General features: G+C 39.6%; 1 protein-coding gene across 9 annotated transcripts in view; it reads right to left on the bottom strand.

Annotated features, from left to right (window-relative positions):
* Positions 1-27,029, bottom strand: part of SLC4A4 (solute carrier family 4 member 4) — a 309,392-nt gene that overhangs the window by 82,006 nt on the left and 200,357 nt on the right. For all 9 annotated transcript variants that reach the window (XR_008717186.1, XM_055588771.1, XM_055588772.1 and 6 more), the window contains 5 exons: positions 23,057-23,144; positions 20,730-20,884; positions 19,690-19,803; positions 17,387-17,561; positions 1,874-2,007 (listed from right to left, as the gene is read on the bottom strand). Coding sequence is in view for 8 of the 9 variants with exons in the window: in XM_055588771.1 (XP_055444746.1) it covers positions 1,874-2,007; positions 17,387-17,561; positions 19,690-19,803; positions 20,730-20,884; positions 23,057-23,144 (666 nt within the window). In the remaining variant the exon portion in view is untranslated. The remainder of the gene's footprint in view (positions 1-1,873; positions 2,008-17,386; positions 17,562-19,689; positions 19,804-20,729; positions 20,885-23,056; positions 23,145-27,029) is intronic.

The following is a 27,029-nucleotide window of genomic DNA, read 5'->3' as shown; positions in this document are numbered from 1 at the left end:
ATTAGTTATCTATGACTGCACTGTGTCTTCATTGCTGTGCAAGGGCCTTCTCCAGTTGTGGAGCACAGGCTCCAGGCACACGGGCTTAGTGGCTCCAAGGCATGTGGGATCTTCCTAGACTACGGATCTAACTCATGTACCCTGCGTTGGCAGGCAGAGTCTTAACCACTGGAACACCAGGGAAGTCCCCACACAATTTCAAAGCCTCCTATTTGAGTCCTTAAGTCTACGAGGCATTAAGTGGGTAATAACATTTCTAACATTAAAATCCTAAAACTGTATAATGGTAGAAGTATATGGAAATTCCAACAAGGAATGCTAGCAAGCCATATGAAGTTCTGATGGAAATTCCAACAAGGAATGCTAGCAAGCCATATGAAGTTCTGCGATCTATCTGTGTACTTAGATCTGCCAGTACAGGCAGTTCTCTCTCAGAGGTATCAAGTTCATTAGAAAGAAGCTGGAATTCCCAATTTGGTTTTGAAGCCATTTGTGCGCCAATGTGGCTATTTAGATAATTTGGTTAATTCAATTTTCCCCATCTTAAAATGATCCATCAATTTTTAAAGAAAATACTGATACCACAACTGCCAAGCCCATTAGTAATGTCTAGTGATTCCACAGAGGTTTAGGTTCTGGAGTCAGAAAGCAGGGATTCAAATCCCCACCCTGCAACAACTGGCTGATGCAACCTTCAGCAATTTATTACCCACTCTGTGCCTGCTTTTTCATCGATAAAACAGGATATAGTCCCTACTTCACAGGACTGCTACAAGAAATAAATGAGGGAGTACATGTAATGCAGTTAGGACAATACTTGGAACACAGCCAAGCACTCAATAAATGTTAGCTGTTACCCAGTTGATTCTAGAAATCCATCATTAGTTAAGAACACAGGAATGGGATTTAGGAGCAGTGGACCACGGGAGCACCCGGCCTCTTCCACAGAAAAGCTATGTCACCTTGAACAAGTCACTTCACTTCTCTAGTTGTCAGTCACGATCATAGCAGGAAATAGAAGGCAACCTCAGATGGGATTCTGAGGAAAACTTTTAAGATATGAACTATTTACAGAGGAATGAGTAACAAAAATGGCAAGGTTCTCAGGGACTAGAGATGTCAGGAAGCCATTTCTACCCTCGTCCCCCACCCTCCACAACAGCTTAGAAAGGCTAAGGAAAGAAGAGTCACCAGAGCCTGGTGAGGGCAGAGCCAGGGTCGGGGAGCCACCGGATGGAACAAGCCACTGCCAGACTGCCCGGGAGAGCAGTGACCGAGCGCGGCGGGGGAAGCAGACACGCCCTGACCTCTCTGCTTTCCTGTGCTCCTGAGGCTCTGCTTTAGCCAAACCCAACAGGAAGCCAGAGGGCAGAGGAGCCTGCGTGCTGGGGTCCACCAGGGTCAGCCTCCAGAGGCACAAAGCAGGACAATGAGGCAGAGAAGAAAGGGGGCGGAGGAGAGGCAATGCGACAGAGGGACCTCCACTGAATCAAATGTTAGCACCTGCCAGGTGACTTAATCTCTGAGGGCCTCTCAATCTCCAGATGCTAAAATTTCCAAATTCCACTTAACTACTATTCTGTGCAGGCTTCCCTGGTGGCTCAGACAGTAAAGAATCCACCTGCAATGCAGGAGACCTGGGTTTGATCCCTGGGTCACGAAGATCCTCTGGAGAAGGGAATGGCAACCCACTCCGGTATTCTCGCCTGTAGAATCCCATGGACAGAGAAGCCTGGTGGGCTACGGTCCATGGGGTTGCATAGAGTCAGATGCGACTGAGGAACTTTCAGTTCACTATCCTGTGCTCTATATAGACTGTGAATGTTCTACAACTCAACAACTCTAATTTATAATTTGATATCTATATACATACTTGCTGAAATTAAATAGAAGCCTCTCAAAAACGAGAACAGGTCCTGTGCTGCTCAAAATAGTGAGTGGTTGACCAGCAAAGAGGCAAAAGATGGCTCCAGAGACAGCGGTGCCCAGGAAACTCTCCAGCACACCCTAATAGAAAGAAAACAGAGGTGTTAATAGAAACATGCCTTATTTCACGTGTGATGTCACTAGGGGACTTAAACCACATGAGTATGCTATTTTGAGGGCTGTCACAAACATATCAAACAAATGTAAATAATATTGATTTTTACCAATATGGATATCACCTTCTATTTCACACACATATGATTTAGCCATTCCTGCCTATTCCAAGGGTTGAACTGCTCCTAAGTACCATAATTACTGTAATGACTCGTGGTTGACTACAGAAGGCAAAGGAGGACTCCAGTACTCTTTAAAAAAATATTAATTGACGTTTCCATACATAAAATCACACTATACAATCCCATCAAGTGTGTAGAAGTGACTTAGTACTTCCGGTGTTTGTTCTCTCTGTGGTTACTTTCAGTATTTGTTTTAGCTGAATTTCACTTTGCACACAGCAGGTACTTATAACTAGCTACGTTTTATGCACAATAGCTATTTTCTATAAAGGAAAGCTTTTTAAGAGGAAAGGAGAGCAAAGAGAATAGAAGAAAATGATTTGCCCTCTATCCTGCAGTCTCTAAGATATCAATTCCAAAAAATATTCTACTGCATATTCATTGTCCAGTGTAAATGTACACAAGAGCTGCAAATTACTTTCTCTCTAGAGGTAATAAATGTGTGGGGACATGAGTAACTAAACCTTTGTGTCCACATCGCCCTGTAGATGTATCTCTGAGAATCAACCCATTATTGCCCCTTGGCATAATAAGAACAAAGGATTATAAATATACATATATACATACACATATATATAATATCATATAATCATATAATGCATACATATAATGTATTATAAAGAAATTGGTCTTTTAAAATTGATTTACAGAACTTTAAGTGCTATCCCCACTAAAAAGCCATCCCAGGAGACTCTTACTATGATGATTACTTGAAATATTTTTTTATGTGGCTTTAGAGCTAGTAATATTCTCTTAAGAATGACATTAACAATAGTACATCCTTCTCTTTTAAGGGTAGGGTTCAACTGGGAAAACACAAAAATCCTTTAGCACAGCACTATGTAATAATGAGGTTGGGGTGGAGATGGCATAAAAAAGCAAGAGTTGACAAGTAAAAAGACTAGTTCCTCACACAGTGTGCAGACACATTCTAAATACCTCAGTACACCTACTTTTGCCCAAGATGTTTAGGTCTGAAGTCTGGCAGGTGAGTGTTTCAAGAGTACCCTATTTACATAAACTCTATTGCATGGCCGAAGGGTACCATCTTGTTATTTACAGCCTTTGCACACATAATCACTGTATCCAGCTCATTCTTCCTAGGGGAGCAGCAACCAGAATGATAAGCAAAGCCAGGAGAACCAGGCTGCATTTATGCAGAGAAAAGAGAAAAAGGTTCCCCAGTGCCCACTAAATAGTATCAGTCTTGATCTCTTATCCCTGAAGATATGGAGTTTCAGGGGGTTAAATAATATGCACAAATCCATGCTCACTGTGGCACAAGTCTTTGGACTATGGTTACCTGCCCAACTACTACTGCATCCTTGGCAAAGGGAAAAGGTACACATGCAGCTGGGATTTTCTCAGACTTGCACTTTTTTTTTTTCTCTCTTGTGCATTGACACCGGGCTTTTTATGTCTCTGTCATTTATCTTTGTGTGTGCGTGTGCCTTATTTTAGTGTGTGTGACATGAAAGAGTAGGGCCTGGAAGGCTCCTCATGACAGGACAAGCCATGCTCCGGGCACAGGTGACAGGCGAACTGTCACTGCATTGTTCTCTCTCAAGTATGGATGAGTGACGATTTCTCATCACTACTGCAGGATCAAACTAAAGCACACAGCCTGGGTGTAAGAGAGACCACAGTGAAAAAAGGAGGAGTATGAGATTAAGAATACTCTATTTGATTTGATGGGCTTCCCAGGTGGCTCAGCAGCAAAGAATCTGCCTGCCAACGTGGGAGATGCAGGTTTGATCTCTGGGTCTGGAAGGTCCTCTGGAGGAGGAAATGGCTACCCACTCCAGTATTCTTGCCAGGAAAATCCCATGGACACAGGAGCCTGGCAGGCTACAGTCCATAGGGCTGTGAAAGAGTTAAACATGACTCAGTAACTAAATAACAACAACAACAAATTTGATTTCATGTAGCTATTAACCTCTGTGAGAGGCAAGAGCAAGGTCTCCAGCATCATCTGTATTTCTCTTCCCCCCATCATGCTACACACCATTCCCTAAATGCTCTCCAGGCACCCAGGAAATACTAAAGGAATCTAAGAAGATGCCCAAATCACACACTTGGTCCCGCTTATCAAAGGCCAACAGCCATGACTGCTCATCCAATAAAGATAACAACTAATCTCTTCCCGAAAACAGCTTTGATTTATGGAAAGTCATGTGATCGTTAAAAAGGTAAGATTATTTTTATTTCAGTACTTGATCCTTTGCTAAGTGCTACAGTTTCCATTTGTTGCTCAAAATTTTAAAACAGAGACAGATGATTTATTATACACATTACACTGGAAACTTGATTAAACTCAGAGGTGTTTCCAGTGTTTCTGAGAAAAGAACTATTTTCACCACATTTTGACATGCTGCTCTTGACAATATAAAAATTTTAAAAAATAATCTCATGCAATGAATAACTTTAACTAGAATTTAAAGCAATTTATAAAGTGAACTATCAAAAAAGCCCTTTTTTGATTTATTATAGTCAGTGTTCATGAATATAAAGAGGAAATAATGTGTGGATGTGTGCATTTTTAATAGCTATGGCTCATAAAACCACTTCTAAATCTGATTCCCCACAGAGGAACATACTCCCTAGCAATTCATGAGAATGTAATGTACATGGCTGAACTCTGAGGGGTGCAGAATCAGGTGCAGCAAAGCACTCCAGCTACATTTTGATTCGGTTTTTATTTTATTCCATTTCCGATCAGATGATACCCACCGCATAACAGAGGAAGGAGCTAACAACTTGCCCTTGGAAAACAGAGACTGGACTCTATTCTGCCACCAAAGAGCTGATGACCTTGGGAACGTCACTTAACCTTTGTCAATTTCAGTTTCTTCATGTAGGAGAAAAACATCAAGGCATAGTACACATACTGTACAGTATAAAAATGGACTCTGGAGTCAGATCACCTCAAGCTGACATCCAGACTGTATATGATTTACTCTGTAATGACTTAAACAAGTTACTTAACCTCTCTGTGCCTTGTACCGTGAACATCAGATTAGATAATATGTCTAATGTTTATCACAGTCATTGACAGATGTGCTTTTGATGAACAGTATAGTCTAAAGGAGATCAGTCCTGGGTGTTCTTTGGAAGGAATGATGCTAAAGCTGAAACTCCAGTACTTTGGCCACTTCATGTGAAGAGTTGACTTATTGGAAAAGACTCCGATGCTGGGAGGGATTGGGGGCAGGAGAAGAAGGGGACAACAGAGGATGAGATGGCTAGATGGCATCACTGACTCGATGGATGTGAGTCTGAGTGAACTCTGGGAGTTGGTGATGGGACAGGGAGGCCTGGCATGCTGCGATTCATGGGTTCACAAAGCATTGGACACGACTGAGCGACTGAAGTGAACTGAACTGAACATATACATCAGTCCCTCATGCTGGGAAAGATGGAAGGTAGAAGGAGAAGAGGCCATCAGAGGATGAGACGGCCAGATGGCATCACCGATGCAATGGATATGAAGTTGGGTAAACTTCAGGAGAAGGTGAGGGACAGAGAGGCCTGTCATGCTATAGTCCGTGGGGTTGCAAAGAGCTGGACACAACGCGGTGACTGAACAACAACAACATACATAATGAATCTACTCAGATAAGGAAGAGGCTGAACGAGGTCTCTTCCAAGGTCTCCTCCAGGTGGCTCAGCACAAAGAGCAGGTCCTGGAGTCAGGGATACGGGAGTTTAATCTCAGCTCCACTACTTATGAACGTCTCTAAATCCTAATTTTCTCCTCTGTAAAATCAATGGCTATTTCACAGGATAATTACTTGGACTGAATATGATAATACCATACAAAGTGCACTGGGACGACCCAGAGGGATGGAATGGGGAGGGAGGAGGGAGGAGGGTTCAGGATGGGGAACACATGTATACCTGTGGCGGATTCATTTTGATATTTGGCAAATCTAATACAGTTATGTAAAGTTTAAAAATAAAATTAAATTAAAAAAAAAAAAAAAAAAAGCTAAGAATAAAGTAGAGAGACGATAAGATGCTGGTTTTCTTTTCTTCCTGCTTCCCGTCTCCTTCTTCCCAGTCTGTCTCAGTTACTTCTCTCTCCTTCAACAGAGGAAGGACATGGTGCGTGACAGTCAATAGGAGTGACAGGAAAAGATGAAGATTATTCCTCAGACGAAAAGAGGGCAAGAGCCTCTAGATTCTCAGTGTTTCCCAGGGTTAGGTGTGCTGTTCAGTCATGTCCAATTCTGTGATCCCATGCACTATAGCCCTCCAGGCTCCTCTGTCCGTGGCATTTTACAGGCAAGAATACTGGAGTGAGCTGTCATGGCCTACTCCAGGGCATCTTCCCAGGGATCACACTCAGGTCTCTGTGTTGCCTACATTGGCAAGTGGATTCTTGACCACTAGGGCCACCAGGAATCCAAAGAAGCCTTAGACGGCAATGTTACAGCCACTGATTTGGGTGCTTCTTTTCATTCCTTGTAGTATCACACACACGGAATCAGCCATAATAAAACAAAATGGTTTATTTCCCTTTATAGAAATGAAGTAAAAATCCACATGTAAAGCAACTGGTGAACATTGTTTTGCTCACATGAGGGTATAACATTAAACCAAAGATATTCCTTGTTTTATAGAAGGGCCAAGAAAGTCAACTGAAGTCTCAGAAAGATCAAGCATAAAAGAAATTTGAGGAAGGGAGGTTCAAGAGGGAGGGAACATATGTATACCTATGGCCGATTCATGTTGATGTACGACAGAAACCAACACAATACAGTAAAGCAATTATCCTCTAATTACAAATAAATAAGCTTTAAAAAGTGATAAGAACATGAAAAACAGGAGGAAATCTCACCATAGGAGCAAGATTCTTTAGAAAAAAAGTCCAACCACAATTGGTAGCACCAGCATTTTGTCTGTGAGCTACTTGTGATAAGTCAAGGCCATCACACCTGTCATGGCTAACACAAAGCAAATGCATTCAAGATGATAAAACATTCAACATTTGTGCTGTCAACTTTGACTTTATTGCAATTGAGTACATTTAATATCTTCATATAACACTAAAGAATGACCTTTGTTGTTTTATGTCCTTTTTATTAAGAAATGTATTACTTGGATTAATAATTAACCCCAAACTGCCTTAAAATACAAAAGATTTTCTATCTCTTTGACAATTATCAACCAAGTAAAACGAGAAAAGAATATTTAGGGGGCAATAAATGCTAAAATATTCACCAACATTATTGTTAGATTTCAAGACCTAAAAAAAAAAATGTCTACTAAGCATAAAAAGAAATTTCAGCCTGTATTGGGTTGTAATCTATTGAAACTGTGTAGAAGGTTGATCAATAAAATTAAACTTCTCTAGCATTTGAATCTGAAATTTAGCTAAGAAAAATGATGCAGCCTAATGACTTTTAAACATGGCCACTGGAAATAAGCAAACAAACCTGAATTACCTGCAGATCAAACCCCCAACATAAAGCCACAAGATCAAACATAAGTGATGAGATGATGCAAGTACCTAAATCAAATTTGAGTCACATGAAAAGTATCTTGGAGGGTTGTTTTTGTTTGTTTTGTTTTCTGTTTTTTAGGGAAAAAAAATACTGAATTTTTATTTCTACTTTGGGCTTCCTACGTGGCAGTGCATGAGTACAGGAGACACATGTGGGAAAGATTCCCTGGAGAAGGAGAAGGAAATGGCAACCCACTCCAGTATTCCTGCCTGGAGAATCCCATGGACAGAGGAGCCTGACGGGCTTTTGCAGGGGGTTGCAAAAGAGTCAGACACGACTGAGCGACTAAACACATCTTCACTTTGAACACCTAACTCAAGATATCCAAAGATGAGGTCCCAGGAATCCATAGGTTTCCAAAGTTCCCAAACTGATTTTTATATGGTCCAAATTTGAGGTGCACCCATTGAGGCAATCTTCCTTCTTCTATCAAAATAAGGACTACCTGCTAGCTTGGTTAATGACCAGCAGTTACACAGACCATTCATCTACACTAGGAAGGAAGACTGGATATACAACCCTCATTTTTTACTTCACCTGTGTAGCTACAGACTATAAATCAATGATTTCTCTCCTGACAGATCACAGCTGCCAAATCCTTAGTGGGCCATCTCTGCCTAAAAGTGCTTTGTCGTCATAAACAGGATTTCTGTTTACACTGCCCAGCAGGAACAGAAAAAAGGAGGCAAGACTTGAAAAACAAATTATCTCTCTGCTTGAAGAAAAGTATGAGCCAAAATCTCTACTAAAGAGCTCCAGTTCCAAGTCCAATAGAATGGATAGCAAGAAAGAGAGGCTTTACAATATTGTTTTGTTTGAAGAGCTGTGAATATGTATCTAGATCCTCTGAAGTGTCCAAACATCAAATACCAGTATAATCTTACACAAAAATTAAGTCCAGATGGATGAGAATGTAAATGAAAACATAAAAGAACTAAGATATGTGGGTAAATATTTTTCTAATCTTGGGGTGGGGAAACTGCTCTAAATATATCATGAATATAAGAAACTATAAAAGACTAAAGATTTTGACTACATAAGAATTGAGATCTTTACAGCAAAAGAAATCAAATATGGTTAAAAGATACATAGCAGATCTAGGAAAAATACATGTGTGATATTTCTGACAAGCAAAGGGAAAATATCCCCTATTATACAAAGAATTCTTATAAGTCAATGAGAAAAAAAGAGTGCCCCAAAGAGAAATATCCCAAGTGTACAAATACAAAGACACATAAGTAAGCAATAAGTATGGAAGGATATTACCTCTCACTAAAAATCAAAGAAATGTAAATGGAATAAAAATGAGCCGTCATTTTTAAGCCACAGAATGACAAAAATGAGAACATGAGACAAATTCTGTTTTTGCAAGAAAGTGAGCAAGCCAGCTCTCTTGTCCATTACTGGTAGAAGTTTAAATCAGTATACCTTTGTGAAGTGTAACCTGAAATCAATATCAAAAATAAAATAAGTATATACTGCAATCACATTCTGCTAAAAATTTAGCTAAAGAGGTAATGACAAAGAAGGAAAGTGGAGTTAAGCACCAAGATTGTTTACAAATGAAAAGACTGAAAAAAACTAAAAGTCCACTAATAGAGAATTTATTAAGTAAATTATAGCACATACACCATGTGTATAAAGAAATGCAGCCATTAAAAATGCTGTGTTCAAGACCCATTTTGAAGTGGAAAGACTTTCTTGAAATGCTAGTTACATATATGATTGCATATATGATCTCATTTACAGAAAATCCTACACAGTGACCTGTTTATACAAACATTACAAGACCCAGAAAGATATTCATGAACAGGTTAATAATGGTTATTCCTGGGTCATGGATTTAAGGGCAAAACGATCTTCTATGCAGTGTTTCTGTACTAATGCTTAATTTTATCTTATTCAAAACAAAGCTATTTCAAAATGATTTCAAGCTAAACATACTGTTTAGAATTTAGCATTGTCTGGGATCTTCACCGCTGCTCAAATGACCATCATTTTCTGACCACCAAGAAAATAGAGTTGACAAAGGTCATTTACATGGAAAAAACAGCCAAATAGGTTTCTGCTAAATGGAATTTGGTAAAACAAAAAAACAAACTTCAATCAAACAGGTTTCATTCAAAACTTATACATGAAATGAAGCAAATTGTCTAAAGTTAAAGTTTCTTCCAGGGACAAGGAATGACCAACATACCCTGGAGGCAAGTAAACAGTGCGGTGCCCTTTACTTTGTAACTGAATACACATTTATTGTTTTCTTACCAACACAACCTAAGTGGATCATTCCAACAGACAACCCTGCCCAAACTGGAATATGTTTGTTGCAGATTAACATGTCACCTTCTATTTCCACTTCAAGGAAGAAACGCACTTTGGTACCAAAATGTAACATTCAGGGAAGATGAAATTATTATCTAGTCTTCATGCAGTAAAGTAATTATCAGTTGCTTTAATCCTGCTGTTACAAATTGCGCATGATGCTTTGTAAAGAAGTGTCTATCTTATTGAGGAATATCATATATGAGTAAGAAATGATACATTTCCAACTTAAGCAGATTGATCGAATATTCTCAGCACAGCAGTATGTTAAAATAAAGCCTCAAAGTTGGAGATGCCAAATTTATATTTATAAATGTTCCTTATTATGAAACAAGTTCCCTTAAAATGTGCTCTGTTAGGCTCCATAAATATCACAAAATTCAACAAATTCTAAAATCCTAAAAATCTTACCGTCTTCTTTTACTAAAAGGTTTGTGAAAATAGGATTATATTTATTCCTGAAAAAAATTTAAATGACTTTCTTCACTCAGTCTTCACTCTAGACTGTGCTCAGTCATTCACAACCAACAACAGTCAATTTAAATTAAAGCCCTTCTCTGTGTTCCATAAAGCTAAGGACAGCTTTTAAATAACAAAGACTTGACACAAAGTATCAAAACAGTTTTCCTTATATCAGTATCTTACCCACAGACTAACCTATTCATAAATATTTGTTAAATCGACATTTAACAATTTAATTAATAGAACAGTGTACACGCTTGGCAACCAAGAATATAAATCTAATGCAATGAGTTCACATGCATGGTCATAAGAGACTTTAGTTGCAGGAAGGACATGTTTTTAGGATAGTGAAGATAAAAACCCCTATTTTTACTTAACAGTATGGCAGAGCTCAGTGGTAAAGAATCCACCTGCCAATGCAGGAGACGCGAATTCAGTCCCTGGGGTCAGGAAGATCCCCTGGAGGAAGAAATTGCAACGCACTTCAGTATTCTTGCCTGGAAAATCCTATGGACACAGGAGCCAGGCAGGCTACAGTTCATGGGTTGCAAAGAGTCGGACATGACTGAGCATGCATCCTCATGGCAAGGGGAGAGCTTCAGATTGTAAAGCTCTCAGATTGTAAAGAATTTGCCTACAAATTCTGGTGGCTCAGATTGTAAAGAATTTGCCTACAATGCGGAATACATGGGTTGGATCCCTGGGCTGGGAAGATTCCCTAGAGAAAGAAATGGCTATCCACTCCAGTATTCTTGCCTAGAGAATTCCATGAATAGAAGAGCCTAATGGGCTACAGTCCAGGGGGTCACAAAGTGTCAGACATGACGGAGGGACTAACACACTTTCACTTCATGGCAAGGGGAATAGAGCATCATTACAGTGGAGCTTACTGAAAAGGGCAATAAGAGCACTGCATATTCTTGGACCTCAGAAAGCCAACGCTCTAATACTTTGTTGCTTAAGAACAGGAAACAAGCCAGGGCTAGATCCCAGAAGACTGTAAGATCAACTCTTGGCAAAGCAGTTCAGTTACTCCCAGAAGCCCAGGCTAAACTTTAACTGCCTACCCTTAAGGAATCCACGCACACCCACTCTGGAAGCTTCAGAGTCCTCTCAGAGAAGCATGATGGCTCAAATGTATGTGGCAAGTTGGAGAATTCATGCAGCTATCTATGCTGCCATTCTAATTTGATTATATCTGGAAAGAATTCCAAAAAAACATCTGCTTCTGCTTTCCTGACTACACCAAAGCCTTTGACTGTGTGAAAGTGAAAGCAAAAGTCGCTCAGTCCTGTCCACCTCTTTGCAACCCCATGGATTATACAGTCCATAGAATTCTCTAGGCCAGAATACTGGAGTGGGTAGCCTTTCCCTTCTCCAGGGCATCTTTCCAACCCAGGGATCGAACCCAAGTATCCCATATTACAGGCGGATTCTTTACCAGCTGAGCCACAGGGGATCACAACAAACTGTGGACAATTCTTAAAGAGATGGGAATGAGGCCACCTGACCTGCCTCCTGAGAAACCTGTATGCAGGTCAAGAAGCAGCAGTTAGAACTGGACATGGAACAACAGAATGGTTCCAAATTGGGAAATGAGTATGTCAAGGCTGTATATTGTCACCCTGCTTATTTAATTTATATGCAGAGTATATCATGCGAAATGCCAGGCTGGATGAAGCATAAGCTGTAATCAAGATTACCGGGAGAAATATCAATAACCTCAGATATGCAGATGATACAACCCGTAGAAAGCGAAGAAGAACTAAAGAGCCTCTTGATAAAAGTGAATGAGGAGAGTAAAAAAGTTAGCTTAAAACTCAACATTCAGAAAACTAAGATCATCATGGCATCTGGTCCCATCGCTTCATGGCAAATAGATGGGGAAATAATGGAAACAGTGAGAGACTTTATTTTCCTGGGCTCCAAAATCACTGCAGATGGTGACGGCAGCCATGAAATTAAAAGACATTTACTCCTTGGAAGAAAAGCTATGACCAACCTAGATAGCATATTAAAAAGCAGAGACATTACTTTGCCAACAAAGGTCCATCTAGTCAAAGCTATGGTTTTTCCAGTAGTAATGTACGGATGTGAGAGTTGGACTATAAAGAAAGCTGAGCGCTGAAGAATTGATGCTTTTGAACTGTGGTGTTGGAGTAGATTCTTGAGAGCCCCTTGGACTGCAAGGAGATCCAGCCAGTCCATCCTAAAGGAAATCAGTTCTGAATATTCATTGGAAGGACTGATGCTGAAGCTGAAACTCCAATACTTTGGCCACCTAATGTAAAGAACTAACTCATTGGAAAACACCCTGATGCTGGGAAAGATTAAAGGCGAGAGGAGAAGAGGCCGACAGAGGATGAGATGGTTGGATGGCATCACCGACTTGATGGACATGAGTTTGAGTAAACTCCGGGAGTTGGTGATGGATGGGAAAGCCTGGTGTGCTGCAGCCCACGGATGGGGTCACAAAGAGTTGGACACGACTAAGCGACTGACTGAACTGACTGGAGCCTCTGGAGCCTCAACTGATTTATTTTGAACACAGTTCCATGGGAAATGATCCATATGCCTCTCAAGATTTGCTTCGAAATAGGTGTGTGCATATGTATATACACAAACACACACACATAATGTGATATTTATATATATATTACATATATATGTGAGATTACTGAATTTTTATAACTGAGAATGTATGTGAATACTAATTACATATATATGCATATATATATATATATTTCTGCTCTGAAATGAATGCTTAAATGTAAATTCCTGTCATTGAGTAGGCAAGACCTCCTGAAGAGAAGTTGGCAGAAGAGTTTGCTTAAACGACACAGGTGTGGGTGACTCACTCATGTTTTCACAACATGCTTCTGCCCAGCATCCATGTCTATTTGTAGCCTCACAATAAAGGTCTACGTGAACGTCTCTCAGCTGCCCGCCTCTAAAAGCAAGGACACTGTACTCGGTTGACTCATTTGAGCTGCCTGTGCTTTTGTGAATAACCCACTGCCACATTTATGAAGGCATGTGATACAACTGAAGATTATTTCAGGCTGTGACAATGCTTTTCTGCTCAGTTCTGATCTAGCGTTTAGAAAGTCAAATGAAGAAAGATTTCACCCCTTTAAATAGGTCCACTACAGACCACTACTGGTATCTCGGGGGAGCATAAAAAAGATTGCTTTATCAACTCTAGATTGTAAATACCATCCGAATAGGGATTCTTACCTACTTTGGTCATGTTATCTGTATCCCCAGCACTTAATGCCTGGGACACAGTAGACATTCAATAAATATTCACAAAAGAATGTATCGACGTCTGCCTTAGACTGGTAAAATAACCTGGGCCTTGACACCAAATCCACAAAGTATTTTCTTTTCCTGATGCCAAGTCAAGAAGACATTTACTGCCAGAGCATCAAAACCTCTGTATGTTATAAGATGGCCAAAAGGCTCATGAAGAGATGGTCAACATCACTAATTATTAAAGAAATGAAAACCAAAACTACAGTGAGAGTTTTTACCTCACACTGGTCAGAATGGCTGTCATTTAAAAAGTCTACAAATAACAAGTCCTAGAAAGGGTATGGAGAAAATGGAACCCTCTTACACTGTTAGTGGGAATGTAAACTGGTGCAGCCTTATGGAAAAAAGTATGCAGGTTCCTCAAAAAATCAGGAACAGAGTTGACATATGACCCAGCAATCCCACTCCTGGGCATGTATTTAGGAAGAAAACCTGTAATTCAAAAAGATGTATGCACCCCAATGTTCATATCACAAAAAAACACCTCTCTATGTTAAAGAACATACCCTTTCAGTTTTGAGACACTCTTCAACATATTAAATTCACCTTATTCCCTGGTCTTCAAAATAGATAAAACCAATAGATACACCCATCTAAGTCATCTACCACTGCAAGAAAACCTAATTAGATGACTATAAGCAAAATTTTTCCATATTTAAATTCTAGGATATGTAAAATTACTATGTAACTATTGAGTCGCGTATGCGTGTGCACGTCCTAGTCAAATTATATTTACACATATTATATCAAAAAACCCATTGAATCTATGAACTCATTTACTAACAGCATCATTCCGCCCAAAAGAAATTCATAAGAGAGTATTCTGTTCAAGAAATAGCTATTAACGATCATTAATTTTTTAATCTCTGTTTTTCAATGTTTCTGCCACCCACTGAAAGTACCAAATTGTAGTATTTCATCCACATAGTTCTTAAAACAAAAAAGTCTTCAGAAATGACATGAAGACTAAATATATGTATATATGAGTGTTAAATATATCCAACACTATTTTCATTCAGAGAAAGTTTTAAAAAACAGAATTCAGTTTCAGTGAAACTATCAATGGAGGTTACATAATTTATTGATACAATGGTCTATTATGTCTGACAAATTATCCTCATAGGTTTCAATTAGATACTTGATTAAGTCAACTCCCAGAAGTAACATCCAGCAAATAGTCATTTTAATGGACATCCTGACACACTGTAAGCATTTATATTTCTCCTAAAGTCTTTAGAACCCAGAAAATAGCTTACTCCACCAGCAAGGCCTTTCCCATAATACTTGTCACAGAGGACAAACCCACAGTAACGATATATGTTACACAACTTAATCTTTACAGAACTCACTCATATGCAAAATAATGCACCACCAGGAGGGATCAACAATAGACTTAAAGAGATTTCTCTCTCTCGTGTGAGATGCAGCATTTTAAAGCTAAGTCTCACGAAGTTGAAGAGTTCAATTCAGCTTAAAAAGGCAAAAGGGTAACACATAAGAAATGTCATTATGTCTCCATCTCAATAAGAATATTTAAAAAAAAAACATGTTGAAAAATTATCTTCACCTGAAAGTCTATCTATATTGTGCAAGACAGAAGGAGTCTTTGCTACCCTCTCAAAATCACAGCTTTCTGTGATTTTTCTTAACATGTTGTTCAGTCGCTCAGTTGCATTCAACTCTTTGCGACCCCATGGATTGCAGCATGCCAGGTTTCCCTGTCCTTCACTTAACATGAGGTTGCCTGTATTATCTTCTTCGTGCTGGCCTCAGGGTACTTCCCCAGTGCTTTTTTCCTCTACTTTGTTCTTTTGAATGATGTATTTTAATTATCATTAGACTTTCATTTAGATGAAGAATAGCCACGCAATTTGAATACAGACAGATTTTGTAAAAATACCATTACTGGATTACTGTTACAATTAATTTACTCATTTTTGTCTATGAATGAGGAAAAAAGGGGAAGACACTTTTTTCATATACTTCATCTCTGTGTCTACAATGCTTGGCTTCTATTCCCCATACTTGGGAATATACAGCTAAGTGCTTTCTGGTCAGCACAATGTAATTTTAAAAATGTTGATCATTGGCCAATATTTCAGAAGCCAATATTTCAGGATCACCAGATTTCACTTAAGAATTTGAATTTCCAACCTCTCTTTAAAAATCAGAAAATGAAAAACGAGTGCATATTCACATGGCAACAAGGAAAGCCAAGTGGCAACTGCCCCCTTTCAAAGGAGCAGGAGGTCACGGGAGGCATCACAGTGCCCAGCTGTGAGAAAACCCAAGCCAGCCTTGGAATGGTCAGAGGGGGAGCCCCCAGCCCCGGCAGCAGTCACATGAGGAAAGAAGCCCTCGGGCAACTCCAAACTCAGCTGCCAAAACACTGCAAGTCTACGAGGACCTAAGGGAACCAGCCACCCGAGTCCATCAACCACCAAAACCATAAGAGAGAAGGAGACAATGGTTGTTTGAAGCCTCAGATTTGGGGGTAACATGCTATGCAGCAATAGATAAAGACTAAAAGATGAAAGTGTTCTTAACAAGTGAAATAAAATTGTTTAAAGTAATGTCTCCCTTTTTGCTTGGGTCAACACAGATGTCACAGAGCGTGTCCATCTTAATTTTGTGTTTAAGCAGAAATCTAAAATATGAAATGTGCCCAGGGGAGAAAACAGAAGTAGAAAAAAAGCAATCCTTTGGAAGCAGCTCTATTATTTTAAATGAGCTGGTTGGCAGCACTTATTAATGTCACATAGGTTAAACAGTAATAAGTAGTAACACAGAAGAACAGTGTTTGAAAAGGGCTTGAATCTGGTTCTTTTCAGCTTCACTCACTACTCTATACTCCGCAACTAGCACAATGCCTATTTTTTTCCATAATGATTGGATCAAATAAAAGAGGTTTTGTACACATCTTTCTGATTATGGGTATTAAAAATATCTTTTCTATCACTAAAACTTCAGCTATTATGGCTACAAAAGAAGGGCAAATGCCACCTGCAAAGCAACCAACAAAATAAGCTAGAATCTTAATGGCTTAATGAGAGGCAGATCCAGGAATAGGAACACCAACTCGTAGCTTTTATCCTTAAAGCTGAGTTCTTCTCATAAAGATACAAATTCAGTCTTGAGCAAAACACCCGTCGTCTGCTCACATGTAAAAGGAAGCTAACCAGGCAATTCCCCCAAAACTTGATATATCAAGTTTAACAGTGTGGTCCATACATTCAAGGTAATAGAAGATCGAAACCTTATACCCGGCACAAAATTAAAGCAGCTGATCTGCTTTTGCCCAAATAGAGCTATATATCCTCATTTCCTTCCCTTCTTTTCCCTACTTGTGACTCAAGCCAGATTTCATCGAGCTATTTTTGTAACTACTAAAATGCTGGAAATACAGCAGCAGACCAGAAGCGAAATAAAATGCAGCATCCAGCAAAAGAAAGAAAATCACGCTGAGTAACTGAAAGGCCATCTGCTTCTCGCTGAGCTGCAGGGGTGAGGAAGGCAATCTGGCTGTACTATTTGTGTCTTCCCCCAAACCAAACCCACCTGCATGTTGTCAGTGGCATCCCCAAGCAGTCCTCCGAAAGTGATAGCATTAGTTACAGTTGCCAGATAAATGAAGAGAATTGCTGAAAGAGCCTGAATATTTAAAGCATCATAAAAGTCACTGGCAAAAAATGGTGCTTTCCTCTTTATGTCCTTAATGAGTCCACCACAGAACCTGGGTAGGGAAAAAGCAAACGTGACAATGTAAAATAAAGTATCGGGCAATGAACCAAGAGATAACTTATTTTAATCACAGAGAAGGTGTATTTAAAGTGTTTGAATCAGCAAGATACTATTTCAGAAAAGATAAAATCAGAAAACTGTAAAGGAATACATTTTCTTCTGTCTTCTTTTTGATCACCAAATTAGGCAGTCACATTCCCTAGACTGTTGGTCTTTAGATGAGAGTGAATTGTGTAGATGAATTCAGTATCAGTGTCTGAAGGAAAACATCCCAACCTGTGAGCCGACCATAAGGCCCTTTCTAATCTTGTCAGAACGTCCATCCCAGCCTCATTCATTCATTCATTCCACAAACATGTATTTGGTCATTTGGGATATGCCCAGCACTATTCTGAGTACTGGAAATACAACAGCGAATAACACAGGAAAAAATACCCACCCTCATGGAGTTATTTTCTGAGTGAGGCAAACGAAATAAGTAAAATGCATGGGGCTAAAAATCAAAGAAAAAATTAAGTGGGGATCTGGGTTAAATGCTAGAGTTGCTATGGCTGTAATATCAGAGTGGCCAGAACAGGACTCGTAACAGGTGACTTTGGGGTGAGGATCGGAAAGAATGAAGGGAGAAAGCCATGCAGGTGTGTCCTGGAGGAACGTAGCAAGCTGAGCTGCCTCATATCCACAGGCAGGCCAGCTGTCTGTCATGTGTCAGCTCACTCCCTCAACCAAACCTCACTCAGCTTTCCCCACGTTGTGCCTTCTGCCTTTGATGTCTTCCCTCAGAGCGCTACAACCCTTGGAAGTCTTGATCCTCCACTCATGGCAAGACTTGCACTACGCTCTCACACATTCCCAGGATTGTGTGTCTGTCTGTCTGTCTTAGCTGCATTCAACACCCTGCTTCACTTTTCTTGGTATGTACAGACATATTGCATGGTAGCAGACATTGCAGACATGCAATGCACTTAGGAAAGTTAAAATATCAAAGATTACAGTCTGATTAAATAAAGAAGTTAAATCCCAGAAATTGTATCTATAGAAGAGGAAAAGGATATTTCTAATGGGAATAGTTTGTAAAGAACTGTTCAGGGAAAAAAATGGGGGAGAGAGAGGTTCTGTTCTCTAGTCTTTAAGAAGGAAGAGGAGAGAAATAACATCCTCTTCATTTGGGAAACAAACCCAAGTGGGTCACTGGAGGAAGAAAAGAATGTCATTTCATTCAGATTCAGTTGTCTGTTAAAATGACATACCTTTGTGTTTTCAAAAATCTGAAGTGTTTTTTAAAAAGTCGTATCTTCATAAACAAGTATCCTACTTAAAACTGTACTTAATTCAGATTGAAATGGAGAACCTAATAGTGAAGGCACAATTCTAATAAAAAGAGATTTAGCCAAAGCTGCCTGAGAAACCTGAATTCCCCACTGCAGGCCGAGGAGACAGTGGCCTGGCAAGTCACTCATGTCTGTAACATGTAACTCTGTACATGTTCTATAACTCTGTACTCTGTTCTGTAATATGGGTACACTTCTGAGTAAATGCATCAGGAAGAGATGGAATCAAGCAAGTCAAGGGCAGGGAGAGACTGGCCTTTCTGCCACACCCACCCCACCCCCCATTTCTCTAACAGCTCTCATTCATGCCACTGCCGTCACGCTGGCCTCTGTGCCAACCCAGCACCCACTAGGCACCCTGCTGTTCTCCGCAACCCCCCCTCCCCCCCGCCAGGATCTGCCTCCGCACTTCTTCAGACTTTCCTCAAATGCTGCAATTCCCTTTACGGCCTTCCCTTACAGACCACGCTATGTAAAATGGTATTACCTAGTACCTTTCGCCTGTTGCAAAACTCCCTACTTCTGCTTTACTTTGCCCCACACAATCAGATTCACATTTCGTCATTTGCTCACTGTTTGTCTCCCACCACTGCAAAGTAAGACCCCTAAGGACAGAGGTTTTCCATCCATTCACTGCTGCAGCCCAAGCACCTGTGACTATAACACACCATAAACCTGTGTTGGCTGACCGACCATAGAAACCAGTAACAAAGCACTGATAGAAAGATGAAGGGGAATTCAGACCAGAGGGGAACCTCATCATGAACAACAGAAGAATCCATCAGGTACCTTCCAGTGCGCTGCAATTCCTCACAATCTGCATGTCCTCCTCCTCCATGGCCTCCATCGTGGGGCGTGTCCCCATTCATCTGAACATTCTCTCCGCCTGAGTACATATTCTTTCTAATCAAGACAACAGAGCCCAAGAGAAGATTAGTTTTATTTTATTCACCTGCCTCTTAGCTACATCGTGCACTAACTAATGAAGAGATGGACCAAAAACCCTTTGGGAGAAAGATCATTATTTCCTGCCACCATCCTGTGTGTGCTTAATAGCTCATTGGTGTCTGACTCATTGCGACCCCATGGACTGTAGGTTCCTCTGCCCATGGGGATTCTCTAGGCAAGAATACTGGCATCGATTGCCATGGCCTCCTCCAGGGGATCTTCCCAACTGAGGGATTGAACCCAAGTCTCGCACATTTCAGGCAGATTCTTTACCGTCTGAGCCACCAGGGAATACCGTGAATACTGGAGTGGGTAGACTATCCCTTCTCCAGGAGATCTTCCTGACCCAGGAATTGAACCGGGGTCTCCTGCATTCCAGGCAGACTCTTTAACAGGGAAGCAGACAACTTTAAAGTGTTCTAGTTAGACCCCCAAAAAATGAGTAGATGAATAAAAAGTTGAATAAACTGTATGTTGTATGAAAGGGAAATTGTTTCATCTGGAAAACCACAGATTTCTAGAAAATGGCTTCCCCTCAATTATCTCACCCAATTTCTTAACCTCTTAAATCTACAGGGAGCCACCTTGAGTAAACTGATCTTTCCACCTATAAAGGGGTCCCAGAAACATCCCAAAAGAATCTCTACAGTGTATTCCAATATCATAATCTGAGATCTTTAATTTGTAATCACTGAAGAATATCACCACATGCCCATTTTCCAGTGTCAATCAAATGTCAAATGAAGGCACATGTGTGATTCATTTGCAATAATACCTCAAGTTGAATGGAAATCTGTCAATATTAAGGCACTAGACAGAACCTCTTCCAAAAAAAATCTCCTTCTCAAAGATTAAAACTCCCAATGGCCTGATCATCTTACCTTTTGTCAGACGATGGAAGGCTCTTAGGAGGCTCTATCCTGATCGCTGGATCCCATTCCCCAGGTGGAAGGACAATGACTTCGTCTAGGAACTCATCTATGCCAGCAATCAGGTCCTGCCTATCTTTCGCTTTATAAGCAATGTCATGGAACACCTAAAGAATAAGAAGACATGTGCTGATCCAACAAGAGAACTCTCCACATGCCTCAGATGTTGAGGCTGAAGAATGCAATCCATAATCTACTTTAACATTACTGTGACCATAGCCTCCTATTTCCTACTATTCAGCTTAATCCAAAATATTTCAGTATCCAGATTATGAACCCAAAGAATATAGGTAGAGGCATGAGAAAACAGCTGTGCTTCTTTTATATGATTTTTTTCCTAACAATACCATAAAATAGCATTGCCTTTCATCTCCCACTGGTATGTACTATTACTGATATGGTTGCTATGGAAGCCAGATGAAAATAGTTTAGAGAAATACACAATCATTCCCTGAAATAAAAACTACTGGGCCAAACCACTGCTTCTAATTCAAGAAGGAAAAGTTCAAACTGAGTGTTAAGACTGGTTAAAACTCAAAATCTGCAGCTCTCAAACACACAAATAATGTGAGTTAAAGCAAAGGGGTTTTAAGTAGGTGATCATCTGTCTGTCTTTTAGGAAGCCAATAACCAAACCATCCAAGGTAGCAAATGTGTATCATACTCTTTGTCCATCATTTCATTCTTCTAACCTGCCTGATAATCTGAAAGTCCTTTATACATAACCCAAGCCTTTCACACCTTGTAAGTCAAATTCTTTAGTCTCCAGGAAAGAAGATGGGCCCTGTTTGATACCTTTGGCTATTCTTAAAGATTGCTGTCTTTTCTCCTCAGTAGGATGTGTAAAAACTATCAAACAACACATAATGGTGTGGGGGTTTTGGGGTTTAGGGGAAGTCATTCAAAGTGTAAGCATAACATCTGCAGTGGACATAACTGGCTCCAGCCTTATTTTCTCTTGCTACCTCCCACTATGGAGGCTGGAAAGTCAGTATCTTTCTTAGCCTAGCCTGCAGGTAAGGATGGGCAGTTCTGACTCATGGGATTACAAAAAAAGAAAAAACAATGTGTGGGAGGAGCATTAAAATACCAGTTCAAAAAGAAAGACACAGCTAGTATACCCTGCCTCCTCCTTCCTGCTCTGCTATAGATGGTGTGACTGGAGTTGACAGCAGCAGCCATCTTAAGACCACAAAGCAAGAGCCTTGGCCCTTGATTTACCATTAAGCAGTTAAGTTTAACCAACTCCAGCAACTACTTACCTCCAAATTTCCTAATATGTGTGCAAAACAAACCCTAAATTGTTTAAGCCACAATAAGTCAGATTTTCTGTCATGTGCAGCCTAAAGCATTTCTTTTTCTTCTTTTTCTTTTTTGCCTAAAGCATTTCTGATCAATACATCTTAGGGTGAAGAATTAAGAAATTGTAAATATGCAGAAATAAATAAAAAAACCCACTGAGATGCCTAGTTGCTTCAAAGGAAAAAAACAGCATTGCTATTCATCAGTGTTCCCAAATTAAGTAACCATCTGAGTAATCACCAAATAGAACTGCCATTAACTAAATGCGCTATTCTCCACTCAACACATGGAGAAGCTAACATATCAAGCAATGAAGCAAAAACAAAACATTTGGCAAAATAGCAAGCTAGAAAGGCATAAAAGCAGAAATCAGTGATCCTATATTCTAATAGTATTTCTCCTACTGTGAGACTAGTTCGGAAGTTTCAACACGTCTAAGGTGTGTGTAGTGACGTCAAGCTGTTATGAGAGTACAGTCATAATTTCAAAGTGCTAGATACTTTGCAGAATGGTTGCTAATGCATTTTAGTATATGCATCATTCCTTCCCACAAGATAAGAAAACCACAAAAACAGGTACTTTCTGATACCTAAGGGAAAATGCATTTTACTATGCATTATTTTATAAAACCCACTTCTGAAACAAAACACTTGAATTTGCAGGATGAATATATTAAACATTTTAAGAGATTATGTTAATACAGAGTGACTTGAACCTTTTAAATAATATTTAACATACTTCAGTTTGCAGAACTGCAAATGTTTAGAGAAAGGAAAATATGACTTATTCTAACATAAAATTTATTTTTTGAAAACTATTAAAAGCAGGTGTCAGCTCATTTGCACAAATGACTGTACCTCATGTTTTAAAGAAGGTTGGTAACTACATAATTCTAATTCAAGAAATTGTGACAGCCAACTCACAGTATGAGGACACAAGAATGACATTCACAGATCACCATCTTCCCGGTTCCCTACCTCATCAGACATCAAGGTGGCAATGGCTCTGCCGATCTCATGGTAGGACTTGGCTTTCCCCTTAGGACCTAAGAGAATGAATAAGAACCTATTGGGAGAGGAAAGAAGCAAAGGCTGTAACACATATTTCATCAAACTCAATACACATAACACTGAGACATGTTTAATCCTAATTCATAAAAAGGTTAGGTCTAGAATTCATCTTTAAAACAAAGGTCATAGTCTTGGTAATATGAAAGGCACTCTTCCATACTATTGTGAAACACAAACTGTTGTTCATTTTGTTTGGAAGCAAGGGAGAATTGAGCATGGAACCCTAAAAAGCTTCTTCATGAAGAAGGACAGGTTCACTACATGAGTAAGTCTTTCTTTTCTAAACTTTCTTTCCTTTCTCTTTCTTCTGACTTTTCAGAATCTTTGGAGAAAACCCATTAAGCACAATAAATAGAAAGACTTAGCACATCTTCTGATTTTTCTGACTTTTCTTCACCCAATATTGATGGTGACAAGTGATCCTCTCCATATTTTAAAGAAATAGTTCTACTCAGAAGTGGCTGGGGGTCAGCAAAATCCAACTCCTCTACAATAAGCCACATGCTGACAACCAAAGTAAAGAAGGAAAAATTTGAGAGAAATTAAATATAAAACATCATTCACAGTTAAAATTCTTTTACAGGATTCCTTATTTTCTTTTCCAAACTTGTTTTCTTGATAATGCACAGTTCCACAGTAGTTAGGTCCTGAAACTTGCAATAACGGGCTTATCTCCACTCAAGTTCACCCCTTATCATGTTGGAAGGAATCCCTCACTGATCACAAGGGCAAAGATGCAACTCTCAACTGGGGAGCAGGAAGTATATGAATTCAAAAACAGACAAAAGGCAGTACTAGACAAATCCCTGCCTTGCTTATTTATGATCATATCTTACCTAGCATGGAGATAATGAGGACAATAAAAATGATCACATGCTATGTTTGCACAGCTTTCTAAAGCTTACAAAGCATTTCACACTCACATATCATTTAAACTCCTACTATCCTTTGCTATAAGGACATGCATCTTACTCCCATTTAATGGTGAAGAAACCTAGGCTCAAGGAAGGTAATGGATGGGCTCAAAGACTGTCCCCAGTGAATGACACAGTAGATGGTTGGATGGCATCATGGACTCAATAAACATGAGTTTGAGCAAGCTCTGGGATGTAGTAAAGCACGAGGAGGCCTGGTGTGCTGCAGTCCAAGGGGTTACAAAGAGTTGGACATGACTAAGCAACTGAACAACAAGACAGATAGGACTTTTTACCTCCTGTTTTTTTTCAGCACACAATTCTGCTTAATAATACCTGTGCAACCTATACACCAGAGAAGGCTATCCAACTATGACTTCCATAGGCCACTCTGGGGAAAGACGTTGTGGATACTTAGCTGGGGACAAGAAAGCTTAAGTAAGATCTTATGAAACCATGAATGGCTTAGGACTTTTGTTGGTAAAATTTACTTTTTTACTAATTTATTTATATTTTTTGTTGTATAAGAAAGGGCTATTGATAGCCAACACTCTTCAAGGTATTAGGGTCTGTTCTCAAATGCCCTTGAATAGATAATTCCATTTTTCATCATAAAATTTAATCTAAAGAGTAAAGAAAAAAAACAAATTGAGAATGTAAGAAGGTAAATCTGAATGTCTGGATCCTCAGAGTTTATACCAGAATAACCATAAAACCATTCAGTATTTATTTGCTTAGAAACCAGTTCTGGAGTGGAGCGGTGCACTCGCTTTCAAGTGTTATCACAGTAGATGAAATGGGCAAAAGCAATCAGCAGGCACGAAAGTCATTCAAGTATGAAGGAAGTCATTATTAGAACTGGGTTTTAATTCTTCTAACTAGAACTTGCCTTTTTCTGAAGCTGAACCTAAATTATACGCCACCACATACAGTATTATCAAGAGCTTTTTTTATTGACAGAAAAGTACAATGCACTTTTCTGAAGGGATGGCTCACTGAATGAGTGCAACACCTGAAAAAAACATTTAACAACTAAAGTAAAATGCAAATCTCATTAAGAAACACATACAGTACTTTTCATATGTACCAATTCTATTTACTTGTCTACCAAGGGCCAGGTGCCAGGCAGGACAATAGGGCATAGCTTTAGACAGAAGTGGGCAAATGTGGTACAGCAAGAGAACATATATAACACCTGGATGCTTTACTTAATACATTTTAAAATAATGTATTTCCTTTGCCTGTCATTTTTTATTATTTCAGGCTTCCCAGGGGGCAGTGGTAAAGAATCCATCTGTCAATGCAGGAGACTCAAGAGACACAGGTTTGATCCCTGGGTCGGGAAGATCCCCTGGAGAAGGAAATGGCAACCCACTCCAATATTCTTGCCAGGAGAACCCCGTGCACAGAGGAGCCTGATGGGCTACAGTCCAAAGGGTCTCAAAGAGTCAGACACAACTGAGCATCTGAGCACATCCAAATATTAGCATCTAAGCGCTACACAATATCTAACCCTTTCCAGAACGACTGTCTACATCTTCCTACCTCTCCCTAGTATCTGCATCATGATTATTTTACATTTATAAATACACACTATGGAAATGCACATTTATCAACTGACTCATGAATTAATTATCAGGTTGACTATATGGCAACAAAGCCAAAATAGTGTCTTATTAGAAAGTGCAGAAAATGCTCTCAGTCATTAATAGTCCTCAAATAAATTCTGGCAGACAGTGGGCAGCTAGTCCAAGGGATAACAGAGTAATGGATCTTCCACCTTAAATCCTATGAGATGTGGGCATACATCTTCTACAAATATTTACTCTGCTCTTTACTAAATAGGACCAAAGAAGAAATGGCAGTAACAGACCAGTGGTGACCATAAACAAACCATTTATCATAGTAGCAAACCCAGTATATGAGAGCTACAGTGTTTTCATTAAGTTAGGTATAAAGGTACAATTCCTCTTTCCTGAGTAATGTGATTTTTATTAAAACATATATATATTCATATATATGTTCATATATATATATATATATATATATATATATATATATATATAAAGTATAAAGAAAATCATCAAGTGCCAAATAGAAATAAAAAGTTACGTATCAGTTAAAATTTTCACATTACTTCAATCAGGAACCCCTGAGTAAATCCATTTTCTTAAAATGCATAGAGAGGAACTCTGGACACCCACAAGTAGCAGGAAACATCACCTCAGGTCGAGAATTTCATCTGTAGGGAAGCAGACCCCTAGGAAGACTGTAATTGGAAGTGCACTGTTGAAATGGAGATGAGAGATCTGGGAAAACTAACAACACAGAACAACTTATCGAGCTGAAGTTCCCTCTGTCCGAAACACGTTCTCTCCTCTTTAACCCTCCAAGAAGCAAAAGCTGTTACAACCTTTATGACAGAAGTCCATCTTGCCAAACTCGGCTTTTATAACATACTGAAAACTTCTTTCATGACTCAAGTGGTTGTTTGTGTTTTTTTTTGTCAATGGACAGATGTTATTTTTAACCAGAAGCTTTTTTTCTTTATTATCGAATTAGAGTAAACATTACATTTGTGTGGATGAAAGGGCACAGCCCATATCGCTGGCTCGGGTGAAATAATTTATGTTGCTGAGTTCTTTGTATTTGCTTATAACTAGACACAAGTCACAGAATTTATAATAGTGCCTGGCTGTCTCGAGAATCTTCATGAGGCCCTTCCACTCTAATGTGCTCACTTTTCCATGTAACTAATCGTGCCTGGCAGAGAAGGTGATGGCACCCCACTCCAGTACTCTTGCCTGGAAAATCCCATGGACGGAGGAGCCTGGTAGGCTGCAGTCCATGGGGTCGCTAAGAGTCAGACACGACTGAGCGACTTCCCTCTCACTTTACTTTCATGCATTGGAGAAGGAAATGGCAACCCACTCCAGTGTTCTTGCCTGGAGAATTCCAGGGATGGG

The sequence above is a fragment of the Bubalus kerabau genome, chromosome 7, assembly GCF_029407905.1.
Source record: "Bubalus kerabau isolate K-KA32 ecotype Philippines breed swamp buffalo chromosome 7, PCC_UOA_SB_1v2, whole genome shotgun sequence".
Classification (NCBI taxonomy): Eukaryota; Metazoa; Chordata; class Mammalia; order Artiodactyla; family Bovidae; genus Bubalus; species Bubalus kerabau.
This window is presented reverse-complemented; position numbering and strand designations above follow the sequence as displayed.